The sequence below is a fragment of the Bos javanicus genome, chromosome 16 (assembly GCF_032452875.1).
Source record: "Bos javanicus breed banteng chromosome 16, ARS-OSU_banteng_1.0, whole genome shotgun sequence".
NCBI lineage: Eukaryota > Metazoa > Chordata > Mammalia > Artiodactyla > Bovidae > Bos > Bos javanicus.
This window is the reverse complement of record NC_083883.1, coordinates 4,632,633-4,655,523: the sequence shown is the minus strand read 5'-3', so window position 1 is coordinate 4,655,523 and position 22,891 is coordinate 4,632,633. Positions and strand designations below refer to the sequence as shown.

Here is a 22,891-nt window from a genome sequence, read left to right as displayed (position 1 = left end):
GCCAAACACACACTTCTGAGGGGAGGCGCGGCCGATTGGACCGGGGGAAGAGAGGCGGGGCATTGTGGAGAATTCTAGCCAATGCAGAGTAGAGCGCGGCGGGGCCTATGGAACGTCTGCCAATGAGAAGGGCGGTGGGCGTGCCTTGTTCTCTCACTCGGGCTAGCCGAATCCTCGCGAGCGGACCAATGAGATCAGAGGCGGGGCCAAGCTCTGCCAACCAGCAAGCCGAGTTTTATCTAGGCACCGTTACTGGGGCGGGGCGTCGGCGTTCCTGGCCACTGAGATCGCCTCAGAGGCCGGCTCCGGAGCCTTCCAATGCGGGACGTGGGCGAACTCTAGTTCTCCCAATCGGTGCACGGCGCCGGCCGATTCAAACTGACAGCGGGTTGGAAAGCCCGAGAGCGGAAGAGCGAGCAAAAAGCGACGTGTGCGGTGGCAGAGACCCCCCCAACGCCGACCGAACCCGCAAAGAGACCTCTGCCCCGCCCTGCCGACAGCCCCCCGCACTCTGGAGCGGCCGCTCGGGAAAGACGAGGGATCGGCGGGAGCCGCGAGGGAAAGCGGAGGGGAGGGAGACGCAGGAGGAACGACGCGAGACCCCGCACGCTGAAGCCTGGGGGCTGTGCCAGGAAACAAGTGAAGCCGGGGTCTCGAGAACTGGCAGAGAGGAGGAGGGTGGCGGGAGGGTTAAGGGATACCCACACTCGCCTGTGGGAAAAACTGAGTGGGTTTCTGAATCCTGAGGAGAGGAGAAAGATTTCCACAGAGGAGACGTGGGTAGGGAACCTTAGCCCCGTATCCGAGAGAGAGAGGAATCGGAGCGCTCCGAGCGAGAGGGCTTGAGTAGGAACCTGTAGATAAAATCCTGTCGGCGAGAAGCTAAGGGAATTGCAAAAGGAACTAAAGAACAGACGATCCTTCAAATAGGAGAGGAAAACTGTAGAGAAGTTCCCCGAGGCACCTTGCAGCTTGCCTGCTTCCCACTTCAAACTCCTCTCCCTTCCCCCCGAAAGTTAAAGAGAAAGGCAAGATTGTTACTTCTCTGTTCCTACTCATTAAATATTACTTTTACCCTTGAACGGGAAAACAGAAAAGAACTCATATCCTTCTCAATTTTCGGGCTTAGAAAAGCTTGAGGCCTCACAATTTGCTTTTTAGCCTGGGGGAATCAAACTAGGGAGGGTATTGCTCCAAAATCCCACACCTCATCCTCCCGAGACGCCATGTCTACCAGCAGCTGTAGTTTCAAGGACCGGCGCGTGTCCATCCTGTGTTGCAAATTCTGTAAACAAGTGCTCAGCTCTAGGGGAATGAAGGCTGTTTTGCTGGCTGACACTGAAATAGACCTTTTCTCTACAGACATCCCTCCTACCAAGTAAGTCATGCTAGTGGCGGGCAGCGGTAGCCTTTAACTAAATGGGAAAAGTGTATGGCTTGAACCTCTCGGAGTCAACAAGGAGGTTATCATTTTGGTGTTCCAGCCACTCCCAACAGTCTGATGATCCCCCTTGGAGTTTAACTAAGGGGGCAGACTGTCTGGACAAAGTCTGTGGTTTAACCAGAGTGGTCAGTCCTGATGTAATGTTTCTAGTTCAATTATAGTCATGTGATCCCTTAAGTTGAATCCCTGGCCCTACCCAACCAACCTCTCACTGGATCAAGTCCATGACTTGAGAGGCTAGGTAATTTAAGCAAGATTCTCTGTACTGCTGGAGAAGAAAGATCATTTAAGTTTTTTGTTTTTATTCATAAACTTTCACTCCAAAAAACATTTCCTAGTTTTCTACCTTTTTCGGGGCGGGGGCAATGGGCATGCTGAATCAGATCCGTTGTCCACCTAATTCAATACTCTTTCCTTGTAATCTCCCTCACTCTGAATGAGCAAGTCATACAGATCTTTATGGGATGAAATAGAGACAGCCCTAAAATAATCTGTGTCTCCCATAAAGCCTACTTTAGATATTATGCATTTGTTTGCATACTTAAATCCTTTTAAATTCTGTTTTCAGTCACTACCCACTTTTGGGTGTAGAATCTTTAAGAATTTGCTTCCTGTTTAGAAAAATAGCCACTTTATTTGATTTAAATATACTTTTTTCTAACTCAAAAAGGTACTTTCTATAGTCAACATGTATGTGCCTATACATGGTTTTCAAGATTTTACTCTTTATTGAAACTTTGTCACAAAAGCAAAAGAGAAATTATCCAAAATATACATGGACAGCTCTTCTTTAGACACAGAGCCAGATGAAGCACACCAATAAACAGAATACTTTAAAATGAATTTCATGATGATGATAGAAACTTTTTAAAAAATTAAATATACTCAAAGCTGTGAACGTTCCTCCCTTGAAATCTTGTCTGCATTGGTTTGAGTGTAGTCATGCATAATGGCAAAGCTAAAGGCCCTCATTTAGTATAGAGATAAATGGATTATTATAACTACCTCTGTCTGTGTGTGTATGTGTTGCAAAAAGAAAAAGCACTAGACAATAAATCTGGACCCTACATTGCAAAGTTTCAGTGATTTTTTGTTTTTTATTTTCAGTAACACATACAGAAACAACAGTTTTAATTATTAACCCATTTGTCTTTGCACTAGCTATGGTAAGTATAGAATAGTTATAAGGAGGGCTCACGTATGTGAACTGTTAATATGACCAAGTCATTTCTCTTTACTACTCTTCCATGTAGGGCTTACAATGGTGTTGGATTAACGTACTAAGATGTGTGTGAACCAATGAATGCATAAGATTTTTTGACTGGAAGGTTGGTCATATTTATAGTGAGCTCACAAATATTTATTTGCCCTTGCAACATATACTATAGTTCTCTTACAATTTCTCTTAGTGTCCCTTTCAGCTCCTGTCTATAAAATTCATGCTAAATCACAATCAAAAGTACATATTGTGGCAAGGGTATGGAAAAATTGGAACCCTAGTGCACTGTTGGTAGGAATGTGAAATGATGCCACTACTAGGGAAAATAACATGGCAATTCCTCAAAAACTTGAAAATAGATTTACCATATGATCCAACAATCCCACTTCTGAGTATATATCCAAAAGAATTTAGTGCAAGATCTAGAAGAAATATCTGCACATTCAAGTTCTTATTGTTTGCAATAATCAAGAGGTTGAAGCAGCCCAAATGTACAGCAATGAATGAATAAACAAAATGTGGTATATGCATATAATGAAATATTATCCATCCTTTAAAAGGAAGGATATCCTGCCTCTTACATGTTACATGGATGGACCTTGAAGATGTTATGCTAAGAAAAATAAGTCAATCACAAAAAGACAAATACTGTATTATTCCACTTATCTGTGGTATCTAAAGTAGTCATATTCATAGAAACAGAAAGTAGAATGGTGGTGGCCAGGTTCTGGGGGAAGAGGGAAATGAAGAATTGTTATTTAATTGGTATAGACTTTCAGTTTTGCAAGATGAAAAAAGCTTGTAGATTTGTTGCACAAAAAAATGTGAATACACTTAACACTTATGAACTATCCACTTAAAAATGGTTAAAATAGCAAATTTTACTTTATGTTTTTCACAACATTCTTTTAAAGGTACGTTTGACTATCTCTAAACTTTTCCATCTAGTGCAGTGGACTTCATTGGAAGATGCTATTTCACTGAAATCTGCAAATGTAAACTGAAGGACATCGCATGTTTAAAATGGTAACGTGTGGCAATATTCCAAATAGCCCTGGGTTTGGGAGATGAATGTTGACACTGAAGTACAGAGAAAGGTTCAGTGGGCTGCATCAAGCAGTGGTTATCACCCATGCAGTGAACAGTTGAAAAACCATTTGTTACTTAGAACTGTCTTTTAAAAGTCTTAATTCACTTTACATTTGTATATGACTTTATAATTTTTCGAAGTGCATTAACAAATACCTGCTTTAACTTTCAGAAAATGGCAGTGTAGTTTGGGGGGTGGGGGAAACACTTAGATTTACAGTAATAAAAGTCAGGTTTGAGCCTTGGTCCTATCCTTATTACCTTGAGTAAATGTGTTAAACCTCTGAACCTCTGTTTCCTTATTTAATTTTTATCTCAAGAAGATATCTTGAGATAAAAATTAAAATATTTTTTGTATTTACCTATAGAGTTGTTGTGAATATCAAGTGAATTATGAATGTTCAAAGGCTTGGTAAACTATAAATTACAACTCAGATGAAAGCTGTTACTATAATTTTTTGAGAGGCAAACAGACTTGAGTATAATTAATCCTATGGGATTCAATCCTAGGGAAAAAACAGTTGAGATTTTCTCATTTAAATAGGATTGGGATTATAAATTTTGATCATTTGAATTAGCAAACTCTTTGTGTGGTCATGACTAATTTCTTTCATTCATTCATTTAAACTGTCTATTGAGGTCCTACCACGTGCTCATCATTGTTCTAGAGGCTGAAATCCAGCAATAAAGAAGACAAAATCAAAGACCTTTGAACATTTTATTCTGGTAGGAAGGCCATCAATCAATCAATAAGATATTTAAATAAATAAGATCTTGAATAGGGTGGGAAGTACTCCAAAGGAAATAATAATAATAAATGATAGAGAATAATAAAGGTTGAGAGAGTAGGTAAGAGTTATTTTAGATAACATGGTCAGGGAAATTAACATTGGAATTGAATCCTAAAAACTGAGCTAAGTGGAGCCAAAGGAAGAATGTTCTAAGCAGAGGGAACAGCCAAGGCAAGAAGAACATATCAACTAATAGAAAAGACAATGGACAGTGTGGCTGAGACATTGTGAACATTAGGTGAGAGAGTTTGGGTAGATTAGAGATGTACTCAGAATCCAGATAGTCCAGAGCAACACCATCAAATAGAAGTGTGCAAGCCACATATGTAATTTAAAAATTTCAAGTCACTTCTTTTTATTTTTTATAAAAACAAATGAAATTTATTTTTAAACCATTTTATTGTTTTTAATTTATGTTTGGCTGCACTGGGCCTTCGTTGCTGCACACGGGCTTTCTTTAGCTACAGCGAGAGGGGCTACTCTCTAGTTGTGGTGTGCAGGCTTCTCATTGTGGTGGCGTCTCTTGCTGTGGAGCACAGGCTCTGAGGCACACTGACTTCAGTAGTGTTAGCACTCAGGCTCAGCATCTGGGGCCCGTGAGCCCTAGAACGCAGGCTAGGAGCTACGGCTTGTGAGCTCTAGAGCATGGCCTAGTACTTGCAGCACACAGCTTAGCTGCTCCACAGCATGTGAAGTCTTCTAGACCAGGGATCAAACCCGTGTCCCCTGCATTAGCAGGTGGATTCTTAACCACTAGACTACCAAGGAAGTCCTGAAATTAATTTTATTGGACATTTTACTTAACCTAAATATCCATTATCCAAGTATTATCATTTCAATATGTAACTAACATGAAAAATTATTAATGAAATATTTTTACATTCTTATTTTTATTTTTTATTCTTAGTCTTTGAAATCAAGTTTATTTTTTATACTTCCAGCACATTTCAGTTCAGGCTAGCCAATTCAAGTGCTCAGTAGTCACATTTTGGATAGCACAGATCTACACTCTGGTTTGGAGAAGGGATAGGCTACCCACTCCAGTATTCTTGGGCTTCCCTTGTGGCTCAGCTGCTAAAGAATCCGCCTGCAATGAAGGAGACCTGGGTTCGATCCCTGGATTGGGAAGATCCCCTGGGGGAGGGAAAGGTTACCCACTCCAGTATTCTGGCCTGGAGAATTCCATGGACCGTATAGTCCATGGGGTCCCAAAGAGTCGGCACAACCGAGCAATTTTCACTTTCACTTTCAAACTTTGGTAGGAAAGGTCTTTGGGTTTTCATTTTTGGCCAATGGAAAGCCATTGAAGGAGTTTTAATAAGGGAGCAAAATGATCTGAGGTGTACCTACAAGAATGTTAGCTCCATGAACACAAGGGCTTTATTCCTAGCACCTAGAACAGTACCTGACACGTAGTAGATGCTCTGTAAATATTAGCGGTATGAGTGGATGAATGAATGAATATGGGTGGTAATTAAAACTGTAGAATTTATTCTTGTAATATAGCCTTACAAATAACTGTCAGTCTAATGCAAGAACAACTTTTGCTTTCATTCGTTTGCCTTTCAAGAAGATTATGATTAGAATATGTTTTAGGTGGACTGGTACCTTTTACAGTAGTTTTATAGGGCGTCACAAAAATGACTGACTCACATTTCATAGGGTGGGAACAAGCTATAATAGGAATTTTTACAACTCAAGGTATAAGCAGTTCATGTTGTCATTTAAAAAACAAAACAGTGCTAGCTAAAATGTTCCCTGTATATTCAGTCTATTTAAAGTGATCAGATAGGGAAGAAAAACCTATGGAAGAGTGAGGTGTTTCTAATAAGAAGGATAACCCTGGAGACAGTAAAAACTTTTGAGACTTTCTCTAGGAGCTGTGGATTTGCTTCATTTCTGAATTCCTTCAAAAACACTGAGACTAAAATTAGAGCAGCCAGCTTGTGTTCAGTTTTCATGGGCTCATGCTGTCTTCCTACTCCTCCATCTGTTGAAACAGTTTTTAGGTGCTGGCATGGAGCGGGAACATATAAGAACCCAATTTACCATAGTCCTGGGGAGAGCAAAAACCTTTTATCCACACATCAGGGTTTATTTAATGTATTTTGTCTGTACAGCCCATCAATTTTGGACTAATCACAAGCTTAGGGCAACTAGAAACTAACTTCTGAAGGGACAATGCATAAAACAATACTAACAAAGAAATTGAGAATATGTTACTATTATTTCATTAAAGACTCTTTTCCCATTTGACAGTAGAACTCTTAACTATTATTACAGTAACTCCCATCCCAAAGATCCCAGAAAACGAGGTTGTTAGGAGGAAATGAGATCTTTATATGGTCTGTCTATTTACATTAGCACATTAAAAGGTTTGCATGGTCGGATATTACCTTATATATAATAATATTTACTTTCCTTTTTAGTGGGAACATTGTAGGTTATCACGTGATTGTTCCATGTTGTTCCTGCCTTCTTTCCTGCAACAACGGACACTTCTGGATGTTTCACAGCCAGGCAGTTTATGGTATTAACAGACTAGACTCTACTGGTAAGAAACAATTTAATTCCTGTAACATTTGTCTATCAATATTTGAGTGAACCTCTCCATAGATCATTTCAGGATCCCATCTGAGACTTTCTCACCTGGGTTGTATCCACTAGAGTAGAACTTTGAAAATTTTATCCCAAACATTTACTTATAGAAACAAATACTAGCCAGAACTCATTGCATTTCTGTTTTCAAGATCATATTTCAGTTCAGTTCAGTTCAGTCGCTCAGTCGTGTCTGACTCTTTGCGACCCCTTGAACTGCAGCATGCCAGCCCTCCCTGTCCATCACCAACTCCCAGAGTGTACCCAAACCCATGTCCATTGAGTTGGTGACACCATCCATCCATCTCATCCTCTGTCATCCCCTTCTCCTCCTGCTCTCAATCTTTCTGAGCATCAGGGTCTTTTCTAATGAGTCAGCTCTTCGCATCAGGTGGCTGAAGTATTGGAGTTTCAGTTTCAACATCAATCCTTCCAATGAACACCCAGGACTGATCTCCTTTAGGATGGACTGGTTGGATCTCCTTGCAGTCCAAGGAACTCTCAAGAGTCTTCTCTAACACCACAGTTCAAAAGCATCAATTCTTCTGCACTCAGCTTTCTTTATAGTCCAACTCTCACATCCATACATGACCACAGGAAAAACCATAGCCTTGACTGGACAGACCTCTGTTGGCAAAGTAATGTCTCTGCTTTTCAATATGCTATCTAGGTTGGTCATAACTTTCTTTCCAAGGAGCAAGCGTCTTTTAATTTCATGGCTGCAGTCACCATCTTCAGTAATTTTGGAGCCCAGAAAAATAAAGTCAGCCACTGTTTTCACTGTTTCCCCATCTATTTGCCATGAAGTGATGGGACCAAATGCCGTGATCTTAGTTTTCTGGATGTTGAGCTTAAAGCCAACTTTTTCACTCTCCTCTTTCACTTTCATCAAGAGGCTCTTTAGTTCTTCTTCACTTTCTGCCATAAGGGTGGTGTCATCTGCATATCTGAGGTTATTGATATTTCTCCCGGCAATCTTGCTCCAGCCCAGTGTTTCTCATGATGTACTCTGCATATAAGTTAAATAAGTAGAGTGACAATATACAGCTTTGACATACTCCTTTTCCTAATTGGAACCAGTCTATTGTTCCATGTCCAGTTCTAACTGTTGCTTCCTGACCTGCATACAAATTTCTCAAGAGGCAAATCAGGTGGTCTGGTATTCCCATCTCTTTCAGAATTTTCCACAGTTTATTGTGATCCACACAGTCAAAGGCTTTAGCATAGTCAATAAAGCAGAAATAGATGTTTTTCTGGAACTCTCTTGCTTTTTCGATGATCCAGCAGATGTTGGCAATTTGATCTCTGGTTCCTCTGCCTTTTCTAAAACCACCCTGAACATCTGGAAGTTCACATATTGCTAAAGTCTGGCTTGGAGAATTTTGAGCATTACTTTACTAGCGTGTGAGATGAGTGCAATTGTGCGGTAGTTTGAGCATTCTTTGGCATTGCCTTTCTTTGCATTTCTGTTTTCAACATCATATTTAAGAACATCAAACTTGGCTGGATTTCTTGGTCTTTTAAAATTAATATTTTAATTGCTCTAAATTGCTGCTTTGATATATAATATGGCTCCAGAAAATTTTGGAATAATTTAGATTTGTCAGCCAATTGTATGTATGGGTGTGTGTGTTTAAGAAAAGGGAAGAGGCTAGGGTCACTGGGAGCTGGGGGGAAGGATAACTAGGTGAACTGTGTTTGGTGATGTTACTTCAGGATAAAAACAGACATTTTGACATCTATATTAATAAATTATGATGAAAGTTTAGTCAAGGAAAATATTTAATACCAATATGTTGAACTGATTATTTAGTAGAAAAATATACAACAAATTCTTAAAGCATATCTACATAATACATTTTATATTGTCTGCAACCTGTCAGTTTTGCTATAGGACACATGTTCTCAGTGTCTAATACCTGCTTAACACACCAAGGTGACTTTTAGTGAGACTTTTTTTAGTGGGAACTAAAGTTTATAGAACTTTAGTTTACAGAAAAAGTTTAAATAATGTGACAATCTAATTTGGCACTAACATTCTCAGGTTTTTAAATGTATGTTTTAGTTTCCTTCAGAACTTATATTCTTTTTTGTTTCTTTTTTTAAGTATGATTTGCCTTCACAGACTACGAGATCTTGAGTTGTTAGCTGGGTTGTTAGGGTCTTTAAACCTTTCAATTATGCTTGGGTTTTGATAGACTCTTTTAAAAAAAAAAAAAATCACCTGACTTTCATTTGTGACTCTCAACCCATCATTTGGAGGCCTTAATTTAAGGCTCTAGAATGTTAAGAAGGCCATTTTTGAGCGAAGACTTCTCTGAACTCCCCTAAGTGAGATATAGGCTCCTAATTTAGGCCTCCAGTTTTACGTTTGTGTTGCTCATGGAACATATTAAAGGAAGTTTCTGCTTTGATACTGTTTTTCCTGCTTCATAGAATTCAAAACATGGGGTGGAGGTTTTTCAGTTTTGATTTACTTTTTAATATTGGTCAATTTTTCAAAGAGAAAAGCCCAGCATTTTTCCATTTGCATTGAATCTAATCCATGAGAAACAGATGTATCACAGGATTTCCTTCCTCCTTGTTAACAGTGAAAGGAAGGTGCTGCTTCTGTCAGATCCAGTCTCTCAGTTTATTTTTTTTCTCCTTTGAACTAATTGTGCCGAGCCACTCATGTCTCTGAGTATTGACTCCAAGAATATCAAACTTCTCCTCTGTAACCCTAATATTATGATTTGAAGGAAGATTTTTCTAGATGCTTCATATAAAACAGAATTGCTCATGGCATTGCGACTGTCCTTGAATCACCTGAATCAGCAACATCAAAGGAATCTGTACACAAGCTTTATAAAATTCTAGAATGTTTAGACTGAAAGGGCCTCAGGAAGTCTATGTTCTAGGTTAGCCTTCACGTGTAGACCTGATTTCCTGAGACTCTCTTGAAGGGGCTTGGGAGACCTCAGTTCAAATTCCCTGGAATTGGCAAATGCCCTCAAACATAGGTTGTGTTCAGCTCTCCATTTACCTTTATGCATTCTAATTGTCCCTTAGATTTCAGCCTAGAGATTCCTTACTATCCTGTCATCTGTTCAAAAGCAAAACGTCATTCATTCTTGGGGGAAAAGAAGTGCTTTTATTGTAAATGATTCATACATACAAAAATTATATAAAATAATATGATAGACATCATTATGCATCAAGTAGATGCTAATTTCTTGCCTGGTTAAGTTCCAGTATCTCAGCCAAGAGAGACAGTTAATTGTTTTCACTGTTTAACCATGTAGCGGTGCACATCTTTGTGCGTGTCTCCTTGGGCACCTGTGCAAAATGGACGGTTAGAGAAAAGGATGAGTGATGGGCTAAATTTAAGATTGTATTTTTTTTTAATTCATACAATGGAATGTCCAACAGAAATAAAAAGAAATGAGCTAAATAAGCTAAATCTACACATATGGACATAGGCAGATCTCAAAAACATAATATTGAAAGAAAAAAGCAAATTAGAAGAGATACATATAATACTATAATGTAAAAATTTAGATACACAAAATAATAATGTATATTGCCTATGGTTATATACATTTGTAGTTAAAGTAGTAAACACATCCATTATACTGTTAGTGGTGGAAACTGGATTGAAACCAAATCTCCAAACCCTGGCTTATTCCATTCCACCACGTGGCCACTATCTCAAGTCAGTGTCAAAGTGTTACTCACTAAGTTGTGTCTGACTCTGTCACCTCATGAACTGTATAGCCCACTAGGACTCTGTCCATTGGGATTTCCTAGGCAAGAATACTGGAGTGGGTTGCCATTCCCTTCTCTAGGGTATTTTCCCACCCCAGGGATCAAACCTGGGTCTCCTGCTTTGCAGGCGTATTCTTTACCACCTGAGCCACCAGGGAAGCCCACTGTGTAGTGTGGATATGCAGAGTTGCTGAGTCCTCCCTGTGTCCATACTGACAACTGGACAGTTGAGATTTGCTTTCTTATTGGCTCTCCATGATGTCAGTTAATAATAGTATTTTTTTTCAACTTAGTGCTTTCAAGTTATAATACAATGTGTGTGTGTGTGTGTGTGTGTGTGTGTGTGTGTGTTAGTCACTTGATCGTATCTGACTCTTTGCGGCCCCATGAACTGTAGCTCACGAGGCTCCTCTGTCCTTGCAATTCTCCAGGTAAGAATACTGAAGTGGGTAGCCATTCCCTTCTCCAGGGGATCTTCCCAACCTAGGGTTTGAGACCAAGCATTACAGGTGGATTCTTTACCACCTAAGCCACCAGGGCAGCCTAGTTCATATTATAACTGGCTCCAAAACCCTACTTTTTTTAACCAGAAGAAAGGCACCAGCAGCTCCATCCTTGTTGAGGAGATGGGGAAACTTATTCAAGTCTTTCCGTGCATCCTCCAAAGAGATACTTAATCTAAAAAGATCTTATGAGATTTCCATTCTTAAAAATCATTAAAATAGATTTGAAAATTATCAGTGTAGAGTGATTATGACATAATGTAGCTGGAGGCAAGGTTTGAGTAAATCAACTCCTGAGATCGTTTTGAGTTCCAAGATTCTAGAATTGAAGCCCTTAATTAAAAGAGTTTAAAGAATGGTTATGTTCTAGATGTTAGATAGTTTTAATATCTAGGTATCAATCATGTTATTTGCAGTTCATTTTTTATTAGCTTTTCTCTTAACTGCTAACACTATGATTTCATATAAGAATGTTAACATAAAAGGTTTTGTATATCTTGTTCTGAGTTGTGACAGTAGTCAGCACAAAATAATTTTGTGACCTTTTGTTTTCAGGTGTAAATTTCCTACTTTGGGGCAACTTGCCAGAGGTAGAAGAGAATACAGATGAAGACATGTTAGATATCTCAGCGGAGGAGTGTATTAGATGACTACAATTATGATATATTCAATATGTAATATTATAACTTTTTCTTTTGTAAAAAATATATTAATGGACCAATTTAAAAATTGTTAGTAAGGATTTATCAATGATTTCTTTTTTCGGAAGACAAAAATGGAGCATTTGTTGATTTATTTATTTGTTGTCTCAAATTAATTACCTGAGTTTATTGAACCAATATAGTTCTTTTCTTCTACATCTGCTTCTACTTCTACCCTTTGTCTTTCCACCCCTCTTCCCAGTATAGATGTATTCTTAAATTCAAGTAGAAGAATCTTTTACATGTTGTTCTGCTATCTTCCAATCTGGGCGAGTTTTTCTTACAGTTAGATGTCAGATGCCATTAATTTTACATTCCTGAATAAGGGACGTTAAATACCCACACGTTTACCACCATGCTTATATCCATGCATAGTCCATGCAGATAAGCATGTATATATATTGGAAGCACAGCTGGGAAGTAAAGCTTAGCAGAGAATTTTTAAAAATAAAAATTTGGTTTCCATGGGTACTGGTTATCACATGTTATATTGGCGATAACTATGTTAATATGGAGCAAGACTGTGAATCAGCAAATAAAACTCTAAAATGTATGGAGAAATCCTCTTGATTCCTCAGCATGATGCTGGATAAATGAATTTGTCAGAAGATTTTCAATATGTACTGTTTACTAATATTATTTATTTACATTCTTATAAAGTCATATGGATATTGTATTGTGAAAGCCTTTTAACCTCCATCTTTAAGTTATCCCATTCTCTAGAGCTTTCTCTGTAAATAGAAAATTTTAGATTAGTTGTCTCAGTCCCAACACTTAAATAGAAAACAAAATTAAAGAAGTGGTTTGCTGAAGCCATTGTACATTATAAAGGTTTTTTAAATTTTGTTTTGTTTAACTGTATTCATAGGCACACAGGAATAGGAAAATGGGATAGTGCTGGTATCTTGTTTTATGAACTGCTAAAATCAGTCTGTCATCTTAACTTATATTTCAACCAAAGGCATTTTGTCAGTAGTGATACCGAAACAGACCAAGTTATGATTTTGTAAATAAAGTTTTGTTCTAAAAATGTCCAGCCTTGTTTTAATTTTCCAATTTTATCCACATTTCTTAAATAAAAATATATAGAAAAATATTTCTTATTGTAGCCTAAAAACATAAAGTATTTAATATGAGGTAACATTTATTGCATGCTGACCATGTAAGTGCTTTACACATTTAATTCACTTACCATTATTATTTCTTTTCTACTGATAAGACAGGTGAGACATAGAGAAGTTAAGAAGCTTGTCTAAGGTCACATAACCAGCCAGAGGTGTGGCCAGATTCAAACGCAGACAGCAGACTGACTCTAGAGCTCCTGTTCTTAATCTTCATGCTGTTCCCTCTGAGCCCCTTCAGACGTGAATCAGCTATGATTTGATTTAGCTGGGACACATGCTGGGTAACATCTACCTTTTTTGTGCCCTAGGTGAGGGCCTAGTGACTGATCAAGGCTGAAAAAACTCACTGGGTCTTAGGGTAAAACTGACCTGTGGCACTGCTTAATCATTTGCTATATAAAGAGAAAAGATGCTTCAAGAAATGCTGTTACTAGCACTGGAAAACTTTTCCAAAATTCTTCCACCCTGACCATCAGCATTGACAGAAGTTCACCAAAAGAACCAAAGAGATGAGTGTGGAACAATTTGGTGTTTTGTTTTGTTTTTCGTTTAACCAAACGTCTCTTAAAGAATTTCAGGAGCAAGGTGGCATAATGGATAAGATAAAAAAGTAAACTGATACTACGTTATATACTACTTTAGTTAATTTGTTTAATTAGAGAAGAAAAGTTTAATGCTAGAGCTGAAAATGTGGCAACTTTAGAATTCAACAGAGCTCATCTGGCTTCCCTTCTGCTCATGCCTTCAAAGGCTATGGTTGACTGAGAGGCTGTTTGAAAAGCAAAGCAAGACAGAGTTTCACTGATTGAAGCAAAACCCAAATGCATTTCCACTCCAGCTGGAGAGGATTTCAAATTAGTCAGCTACCTTTTGGCTAACTGGGTTATGGGAGGGCCAGTTCTAAGCCAAAAGTGAATTAATAATGTTTTATATAGAGAAATACATTCATGACACTTTTTAAAAATAAGAGTAAATTACATGCTCTCTGCTAAGACTGAAAAGCTGAATCTCATATGGAGATATCACATACACTTTCCAGACCTAACATAATTCCCAGGCCTAGAAAATTTGTTTACGCTTTGGTCCTCTGCTGTTAATAATATTTGAATCAATTCAACAAACCTGTATTGTACTCATATGGTGTGCCAAGAATTGCACAATGACAGGCTCACCTATACCCCTGTGGAGTATTCAGTAAGTTTGAGAAAGGGTAGAACCTTATGAATCTACTTAATGAATGGGATGCTTAAATTTCAATGACTCCATAAACAAAAGAATAATCATTCCGAGTAGTAGGAGAGAATAGAAGTTAAGAAACACAGAGAAAAAACCACTTGAGCCAGGCTTTGAAGCCCATTTGGGGCTTGCCAGCTAGGATGAGTTCTGGGCAGAGAGCAGTATCAATCAATGGGCTGGAGTTTAAGAGTATCTGGTTTATTTGCTAAACTATAAGTGGTTCCCTATGCCTTCCAAGAGTTGTCAGTTCAGTCTTTCAGTCGTGTCTGACTCTGCGGCCCCGTAGACAGCAGCCAGGCTTCCCTGTCCATCACCAACTCCCGGAGTTTACTCAAACTCATGTCCATAGAGTCGGCTATGCCATCCAACCATCTCATCCTCTATCATCCCCTTCTCCTTCTACCTTCAGTCTTGCCCAGCATCAGGGTCTTTTCCAATATGTCAGTTCTTTGCATCCGGTGGCCAAAGTATTGGAGCTTCAGCATCAGTCCTTCCAATGAATATTCAGGACTGATTTTCTTTAGGATGGACTGGTTTGATCTCTTTGCAGTCCAAGGGACTCTTGAGAGTCTTCTCCAACACCACAGTTCAGAAGCATCAGTTCTTAGGCGCTCAGCTTTCTTTATGGTCCAACTCTCACATCCATACATGACTACTGGAAAAACCGCCTTCCTGGGTCGGGAAGATCCCCTGGAGAAGGGCATGGCAATCCACTCTAGTATTCTTGCCTGGAGAATTCCATGAACCGAGGAGCCTGGCAGGCTAGAGTCCATAGGGTAACACAGAGTCAGTTCCTAGTATCCTTTTTTTGATACACTTAACAACTTGACCGTGGAAATTATATGTGTTGCCTTAGAATGTCTTAGAACATATATAAATCTTTAAGCCCTGAATTTCCTCTCTTTCTTGAAACATCTGGTCTGCAGTGGGACACTGCCTTTCTTCCCTCTTCCATCTTGTCATCCTTGGAAGCTTCATTACCCTATGGTCTCCTATCTTGTCATTCTTGAAGTTCAAGGAAGGGGCAGTGAGTCATCAGCTCACCCACTATGACTTTTGTTGTTGGTTTTGTTCCTTTATCTTTTTTCTCAAGTCAGTTTCTCAAACTCAAAACCAGGTTCTGGTGATGCATCTTGGGTGGGGCCTAATCTTAAAGCCATAATGTTTTGAGTAATCCCTAATTCTAGAAACCAGGTCTTTAAATACTGCTAATCTAAGAAGTCTACCTTACAAAGAACTGCTCATTTGACCTCTGAGTCACATGTGGCTGATAAAGAATAGCCTATATTACTTTTCTTTGGTGAAGGGGAAGTGATCATAATACATAAATCATGATATACAAAACAACTATTATTTACAACAAAAATGGGGAGTGGGAAAACTTAGGAGAGCACATTGATCAAACAGTCTTGCTTCAGCGAGGAATTGCTCGATGAAGGCTTTCTCTATTCTAACATTCATGCTTATAAAAGGAAATAGTTTCTTTTTCTGCCTTTTTTTTTTTTTTTTTTTTTTACTTTAAAAGCAGCCTAAACCATAGTTTCTTTCTTGCCTGGTATTGAGTGTATGCCAAATCTACCCTAAACTGCACAGATGGAAAAAATTAGTCTATGTCTGTGGTACCTCTGGGGTTGAATATTTTTAGTACTTAAATCTTAGCTAAAGATTCTTTCTTCCAAGATTCTCTCATAGAATCATTTGATTATCATCCAATGGACAAACTTACTGAGATAAAAATTAATAATATCTGTGTTGTATATCCCTTTATATTTTACTGTGAGCATTCACACACAGTTTAATGTAATCCTCAGGATAATTGGGAGTTACATTTTAGAAATCAGGAAAGAAAACCTTGGTCTCAACACCCGGAGAGTTAGAAGAATTTAAATTAGAATCTTGATCTGCTCATCTTAGTTTTGGATTCTTTCCTACCTCCCTAACCTGCCTTAAACCTAAGGTCTGTTTTTCCCTCACTAGCTATGAAACTTAGGACAAATTCTCTTTCACTTTTAGCCTCAAAACCTAGCTACTTTCATTAGTTAGTCCATCCAACAAATATTTATTGAGCACCTACTGTGGGCAAAATAGAAACTGAGAATCCAGAATGAAATCAGGCAAAATCCCTGCTCTCATGCGGAGCTAACATTTTGTTGAGGAAAAGAGGAAACTGAATTAACATTTATTAAGGATTGCTGGGAGAAATATCAATAACCTCAGATATGCAGATGACACCACCCTTATGGCAGAAAGCGAAGAGGAACTAAAAAGCCTCTTGATGAAGGTGAAAGAGGAGAGTGAATAAGTTGGCTTAAAGCTCAACATTCAGAAAACAAAGATCATGGCATTCGGTCCCATCACTTAATGGGAGATAGATGGGGAAACAGTGGAAACGTGTCAGACTTTATTTTTCGGGGCTCCAAAATCACTGCAGATGGTGACTGCAGCCATGAAATTAAAAGACGCTTACTCCTTGGAAGGAAAGTTATGACCAACCTAGATAGCGTATTCAAAAGTAGAGACATTACTTTGCCAACAAAGGTCTGTCTAGTCAAGGCTATGGTTTTTCCAGTGGTCATGTATGGATGTGAGAGATGGACTGTGAAGAAGGCTGAGCGCCGAAGAATTGATGCTTCTGAGCCGTGGTGTTGGAGAAGACTCTTGAGAGTCCCTGGGACTGCAAGGAGATCCAACCAGTCCATTCTGAAGGAGATCAGCCCTGGGATTTCTTTGGAAGGAATGATGCTGAAGCTGAAACTCCAGTGCTTTGGCCACCTCATGCGAAGAGTTGACTCATTGGAAAAGACTCTGATGCTGGGAGGGATTGGGGACAGAGGAGAGAAGGGGACGACAGAGGATGAGATGGCTGGATGGCATCATGGACTCGATGGACGTGAGTCTGGGTGAACTCCGGGAGTTGGTGATGGACAGGGAGGCCTGGCGTGCTGCGATTCATGGGGTCGCAAAGAGTCGGACATGACTGAGCGACTGAACTGAAGGATTTACTGTACACCAAGCACCATTCTAAGGGTTTGACACGTAGCAACCCTAAGAGGTAGAGGATCTTCACGATACAGTTCAGGAAACTGAGGTGTGAAGACATCAAAGAACCTGCCCAATGTCACACAGATAGCAAATGACACCACTCTGAGATTTGGGAAAAGCCAGAATAGGTTAGCTGAATGACTATGGCTCCCTTTTGTTTTTTAATGTGGTTGTCTTCCATCTGAGTAAAGTCAAGCTTTCCATCAGAAATCTTCTTTCCCTTAATAGGTTTTTGATTTAAGTTAGATGGGAGACTTGGTATGCCTGTAAATGATAAGAATGCTAATTTTACATATTAGAGAGAAAGAAAAAAAAAAAAAAACCTAGGCAAAACTGTTAATTTCCAGCATTTCTAATCTGGAAACAAAGTCTTTTTCATTAATCCAGATTTTTATCTTACAAGCAACAAAATACCACTAGAGAGTAAATACTTGGTCTCTAAACTTTTTTATGTCTCAAATATTTCATAATAGAAAAGTGAATTAAATGACCACCTTTTGCAAATTGTTCTGGTCTCACTGTTTCTTACATGCTTGCATTTAAAATCTTTTTATATGGAATTTCAGAAGCAGTCTTGCCTCAGATGAGCACTATTGGATCTTCATAACAAGATTAAGTATTTATTATGAGAGGAGCAAAAACAGGTATCAGATCCATAGTCAAAATTTGCCTTTTGAGACTTGTAGAAGAGTGGATTGACAAATATCTAAAGATTAATTGGATTTGCCAAATATGGGTACCTTTGAAGTTTGCCCACCAGAATGCATATCTACACCTCCATTCACACAACCTACTCCATTTGGAAAGGAGCCCATGGTAAGAGTAGGCATATGGGAATGATTCACTTGGAGAAAACTGTACCCAGAATATCAAAACAGTTTGCTTTCTATCTCTTATCCTTGCCATAATTTTTCTACCCAAAGGAACCACCTGCTATTATGGCTGTGACACCTGAAAAGCTTTCTGGAGATTGCTCATGTGGGGGTGGATTTCCAGGCTGTTCAGTGGTATTTTAAAAAATGTTTTTTGGAGAAAAATATTCTCAGAGACTGGAACATTGCCTTGTCTTATCAAAATCACTCTGTAGTCTTGTTCATAAATACATTAAAACATTGAACTACAGATGGGATTCAGTAGAAGACATACTGAGCTAATTTCCTTTGCATGATGTTACCCAGAGAAATCAAGCTGTCGGTATCCCGAAGAACAAGCCCTCAAAGAGACATGGTGGCCAAGGCCATGGGAAGCAGGAAAGATGGAAGAGCTTGCCCTTCCAAAACTTCTTTCCTTCCTCTCAAATTCATCTTTTTAATGAAAATTTATTACATAAGAAATTGAATGTGTTTGACTCAAGATAAATGCATAGTGATAGTCAAATTGGCAAGTACCAGAAAGAAAAAAATCTTGAAATATAAATCTTTCTTGGGACTTCTTTGGCGATCCAGTGGTTAAGACTTCTTCCAGTACCCAGGGTGTGGGTTCAATCCCTGGTCAGTGCCTAAGATCCCATAGGTCCCATGGCCAAAAAACCAAAACATGAAACAGAAACAATATTGTAACAAATTAAATAAAGACTTTAAAATGGTCCACAAAAAAATCTTAAAAAGAAAATAAGTCTTTCTTTATACTCCAGCATATGTTCATGAAAAGGAATGACAGAAACAGGGTTTTAGACGTACAGAATGTCATACTCTAGGCTAACTAGGGACAATCATTTCTTTTTTTTTTTTTTTGGACAATCATTTCTAAATGATGTCTTTCCTTTATCAAATTTTAGTTCAACTATTTAACAAATATTCATGACCCTCCCTTAAGTGCAGGTATTATACTAGGTGTTATAATAGGAAACAAAACATTTAAAAAAATTCTTCCTTTTGTGCCTTTCAGCAGTACATAGGCTAAAAAGCTAAAAATTACATTTTGCAGACTCTCTGCCTCTAGAAATTAAAATATAATTTACTTTTTGCTGCTGCTGCTGCTAAGTCACTTCAGTCGTGTCCAACTCTGTGTGACCCCATAGATGGCAGCCCACCAGACTCCCCTGTCCCTGGGATTCTCCAGGCAAGAATACTGGAATGGGTTGCCATTTCCTTCTCCAATGCATGAAAGTGAAAAGTGAAAGTGAAGTCTCTCAGTCGTGCCCAACTCTTAGCGACCCCGTGGACTGCAGCCTACCAGGCTCCTCCATCCATGGGATTTTCCAGGTAAGAGTACTGGAGTGGGGTGCCATTTGCGTAAGTCTTGAATTCGGAACTAACTTAAGTGGGAAAAGGCAATGACAGCACATTAATTATTCATTTTGCTAATGTAAAATGACTGTGATTTAGCTCTGCAGCCAGCAGATCTTGTAGCAACGTCCCGATGCCCAGATCATGGCTAAGGTAGTGTGTTTCTGGAATTAGAAAGTGGCTGATGACTTCCTGACTCTTAGATTATGGCAGAAGTAGCATTTCCCCTGGCAGGCCAGTTCTGCAGTATTATTCTAGGAGTCGTTCCTAGAAGCCTAGCCTAGAGCATACCCCTACAGCCCCTCAAAGGTTTTACAAGTCTTATTTCACTGACAATTCAGTTATTTTTGCTGTTAATGAATGCCCCCCAAACATAAGTTGGTTGGGCACTTCTACTATTTCACTTGAGCTCAAGTGGTTGCATGTAGCTGTCAGCTCTGCTAGGCTGGAAGGTCCTACCTAGATGGCCTCCTTTATATGTCTGGGATTTTGGTAGGGATGCTGAAAAGTCTAAGCCCTCTCGCTTTGTGTGCATTTCCATCTTTCACTTATTTAGCTTAAGCTGCTTTATGTGAAAGCTGCCTTCCATGATGGTAAAAATGAAAGCTGCAAAAACTCTTATGGTTAGGTCTGGGAGTCATACAACATCACTGCTGTCTCATTCTATTGGCCAAAGTTAATCAGAGGGCTAGCCCCGATTTAAGGGAAAGGAAATATAGACTCCATTTCCTTTTGGGAGTTGTGACAAAGTTGCATTGCAAAAAGGTATATAGGATGGGAAGGATTTCTGTAGCGTGAATCTACCACAATTACGTTAAATTCCTTTCTGCTTCAGGTAACTAGACTGGCTTCTATTATCTGCAACTGAACTCTGATTGAGGCAGGAAACTGACACAGCAGAGAGACCAAAAGGAGGCTGCTGTAGTAACCCATGGAATAGAGGAAGATCTGGAGCATATTTAAAAGAGCTCAAAGGATTGGAAGTGAGTATGAGAGAAAGCGAGGAAGACTGAAGGACAGAATCAAGAATTTGTGATCTCAGTTACTGAGATGAGAAAGAACAAATTCAGAGAGAAAATTAGAGTTTGGTTTTTAATATGACTATTAGACACCAATCAGGCAGTTAGATATTGGATTCTGGTGTTTGAGGGAAGAGGTGTGGGCCACAGATACAAATTTGAGAACTATTTGCCTATAAAAACTTCTAAAGGCATGAGGCTTGAAGCAATTGAGGGAGTAGTAAGCGTAGACAGAGAAGAGATCGAGCCTTGGAACAGCAATGTTGAGACAAAGGAAGGTGAGTAGAATCCATTTTTAGTGTATATCGGAGTCCCTGGAGACGCTTGTTAACAGTGTAGACTCCAGGGCCTACTGCCATTGATTCTGATTCAGAACACGCAAGGAGGTCAGGCAGTCTATGTTGCTGACAAGTTTTTTAGGTCATTCTGAAGTGCGTAATTTGTGAGTACCCTTTGAAAAACACTGAAATAGACTACCATCGATCTAAGAAACCATTTTATAGGTCCTTAAAATTAAAAAATACTTTTTTCTCCCTCCCCACTTTCTCTTAAGGATCCTACAGGAAAGACTTGTGAGACTCTGAGAGGGAAAGTTGGGCTTTCTCTTTTTTCTAGTTGTCTTTTACAGGGTGGTTGAAAGTGAACTGAACTCCTGCTAGGAAAAGGAGAGAGGATATAGGCCTAATAATAATGTCTGCCCTTCAGGAGAAGCATATTCACCTTTAAGTATTTAATTCGATGCCCAATGATAACCCTTGACGAAGCAAAAACCAAAAGCAAAGTCAATATTTATTAGTCCCCTAATTACAAGTAGCAAACACTCCTTTTGTATCTTGGGGAGAGACAAGCAGTCATGTTCTTCCCCATGTTTCATTGAAGGCTTAGAGAAGATTAAATGAAAAGCAAATGCTTAGCAGCCTGTTACAGCTTTTACTCCTCTCTCTGTCAAAATTAATGCTAATCAGGCCTCTGTAAAGGGAAAATGCCCATCACTGTTTATACTGTCATTGATACCAGACTGAATTCTTACTGACAGTGAACCTGTGTTTCTCAAATATAAAAATGTGTGAATGTATTTCCACTTGGACCTCATCCGGGACTGTAAATCAAATGTTGTTGCTGGTGAATTTAAATGGACATATTCTCCCTTTCGCAGTTCAGTGGTTATAAGAGGCCCTGAAGCTCCAGGAGCCATGTGCTAGGATAATGATTACATTGATTAAATGCCAATTACTTCTGGACACTTTTCAAAGGCTTCTGCTGTGGAGCTGAAGCTGGGCTCTCTGTCTCATATTAGATCAGATCTCCATAATCCTAGGTGATAGCTGGTCTGGGATCTCTGGCAATTACCTGTGTCATGTACTCTAATAAGCAGCATACTATTATAACAAGTCTCCACACCCTCCACGAAGCATTACTCAGACTCTGTCCCCCCAGCCCCCACCCCCTCACATGAAACTGAGCCTCTGACCCATAGATGATTATTAAGTCACTCTGGTGAATCACCCTCAGTGGTGTGGGGGCAGCCCTCCAGCCAGAGCTCGACCTTTACCACAACCAAGTACTTGTCTGGAGGGGTGATGGATCCTATCAGCCCAGCCAGAGGTCAAATTACCTGTCTCTCTGTTCCACGTGGGTATCAATCTTCTGGCTGGCATCTAGCCAACAGTCGTTTCTCCTATTTAGCACGTGCTTCCATTAGCAAATACTTAAAAAGGGTCCCTGATGGACAGGGAAGCCTGGAGTGCTGCAGTCCATGGGGTCACGAAGAGTCGGACCCAACTGAGCAACTGAACTGAACTGAGAAAGGGTCTATGTTTGAATATTGTCCTTAAGGAAATTCTTTCCAAAAAGTTCTGGATTTACTCACCATCAAAGGCTGATTTTGCCACCATCTTTGAAATATCCAGCAGACTATGAGAGAAATGGAAGGACTGAAGGCTGAGCTAAGACAGTGGCTAAATCATCAACTTGCTGTGTGACTTTAGATATCTTATTTCAAAACAAGGGGATTGAGCAATTTGTTAGAACTGTAAGATCCTTTCCAACTCTAGCATTCTACGGGTTAATTTCATTTCTTTAAAGCAAAATTATTTTTATTTAGCATTTACTTTTTAAAATTCTAAACTAAGTTGACTAGTCAGTTTTAA

General features: G+C 39.3%; 1 protein-coding gene across 2 annotated transcripts; it reads left to right on the top strand.

The window, feature by feature from the left end:
- The first annotated feature begins 299 nt into the window (after positions 1-299).
- On the top strand, positions 300-13,124 carry FAM72A (family with sequence similarity 72 member A). 2 transcript variants are annotated; one of them, XM_061382039.1, is made up of 4 exons: positions 300-1,378; positions 3,612-3,689; positions 6,973-7,097; positions 11,947-13,124. In XM_061382039.1, the coding sequence occupies exons 1-4, from the start codon at positions 1,227-1,229 to the stop codon at positions 12,039-12,041; spliced, it is 450 nt and encodes a 149-aa protein (XP_061238023.1). In that variant the 5' UTR covers positions 300-1,226; the 3' UTR covers positions 12,042-13,124. The 2 variants fall into 2 exon arrangements, with proteins under 2 accessions (XP_061238023.1, XP_061238024.1); XM_061382040.1 differs by lacking the exon at positions 6,973-7,097 and having other exon boundaries at positions 1,225-1,378.
- Positions 13,125-22,891: the final 9,767 nt, after the last annotated feature.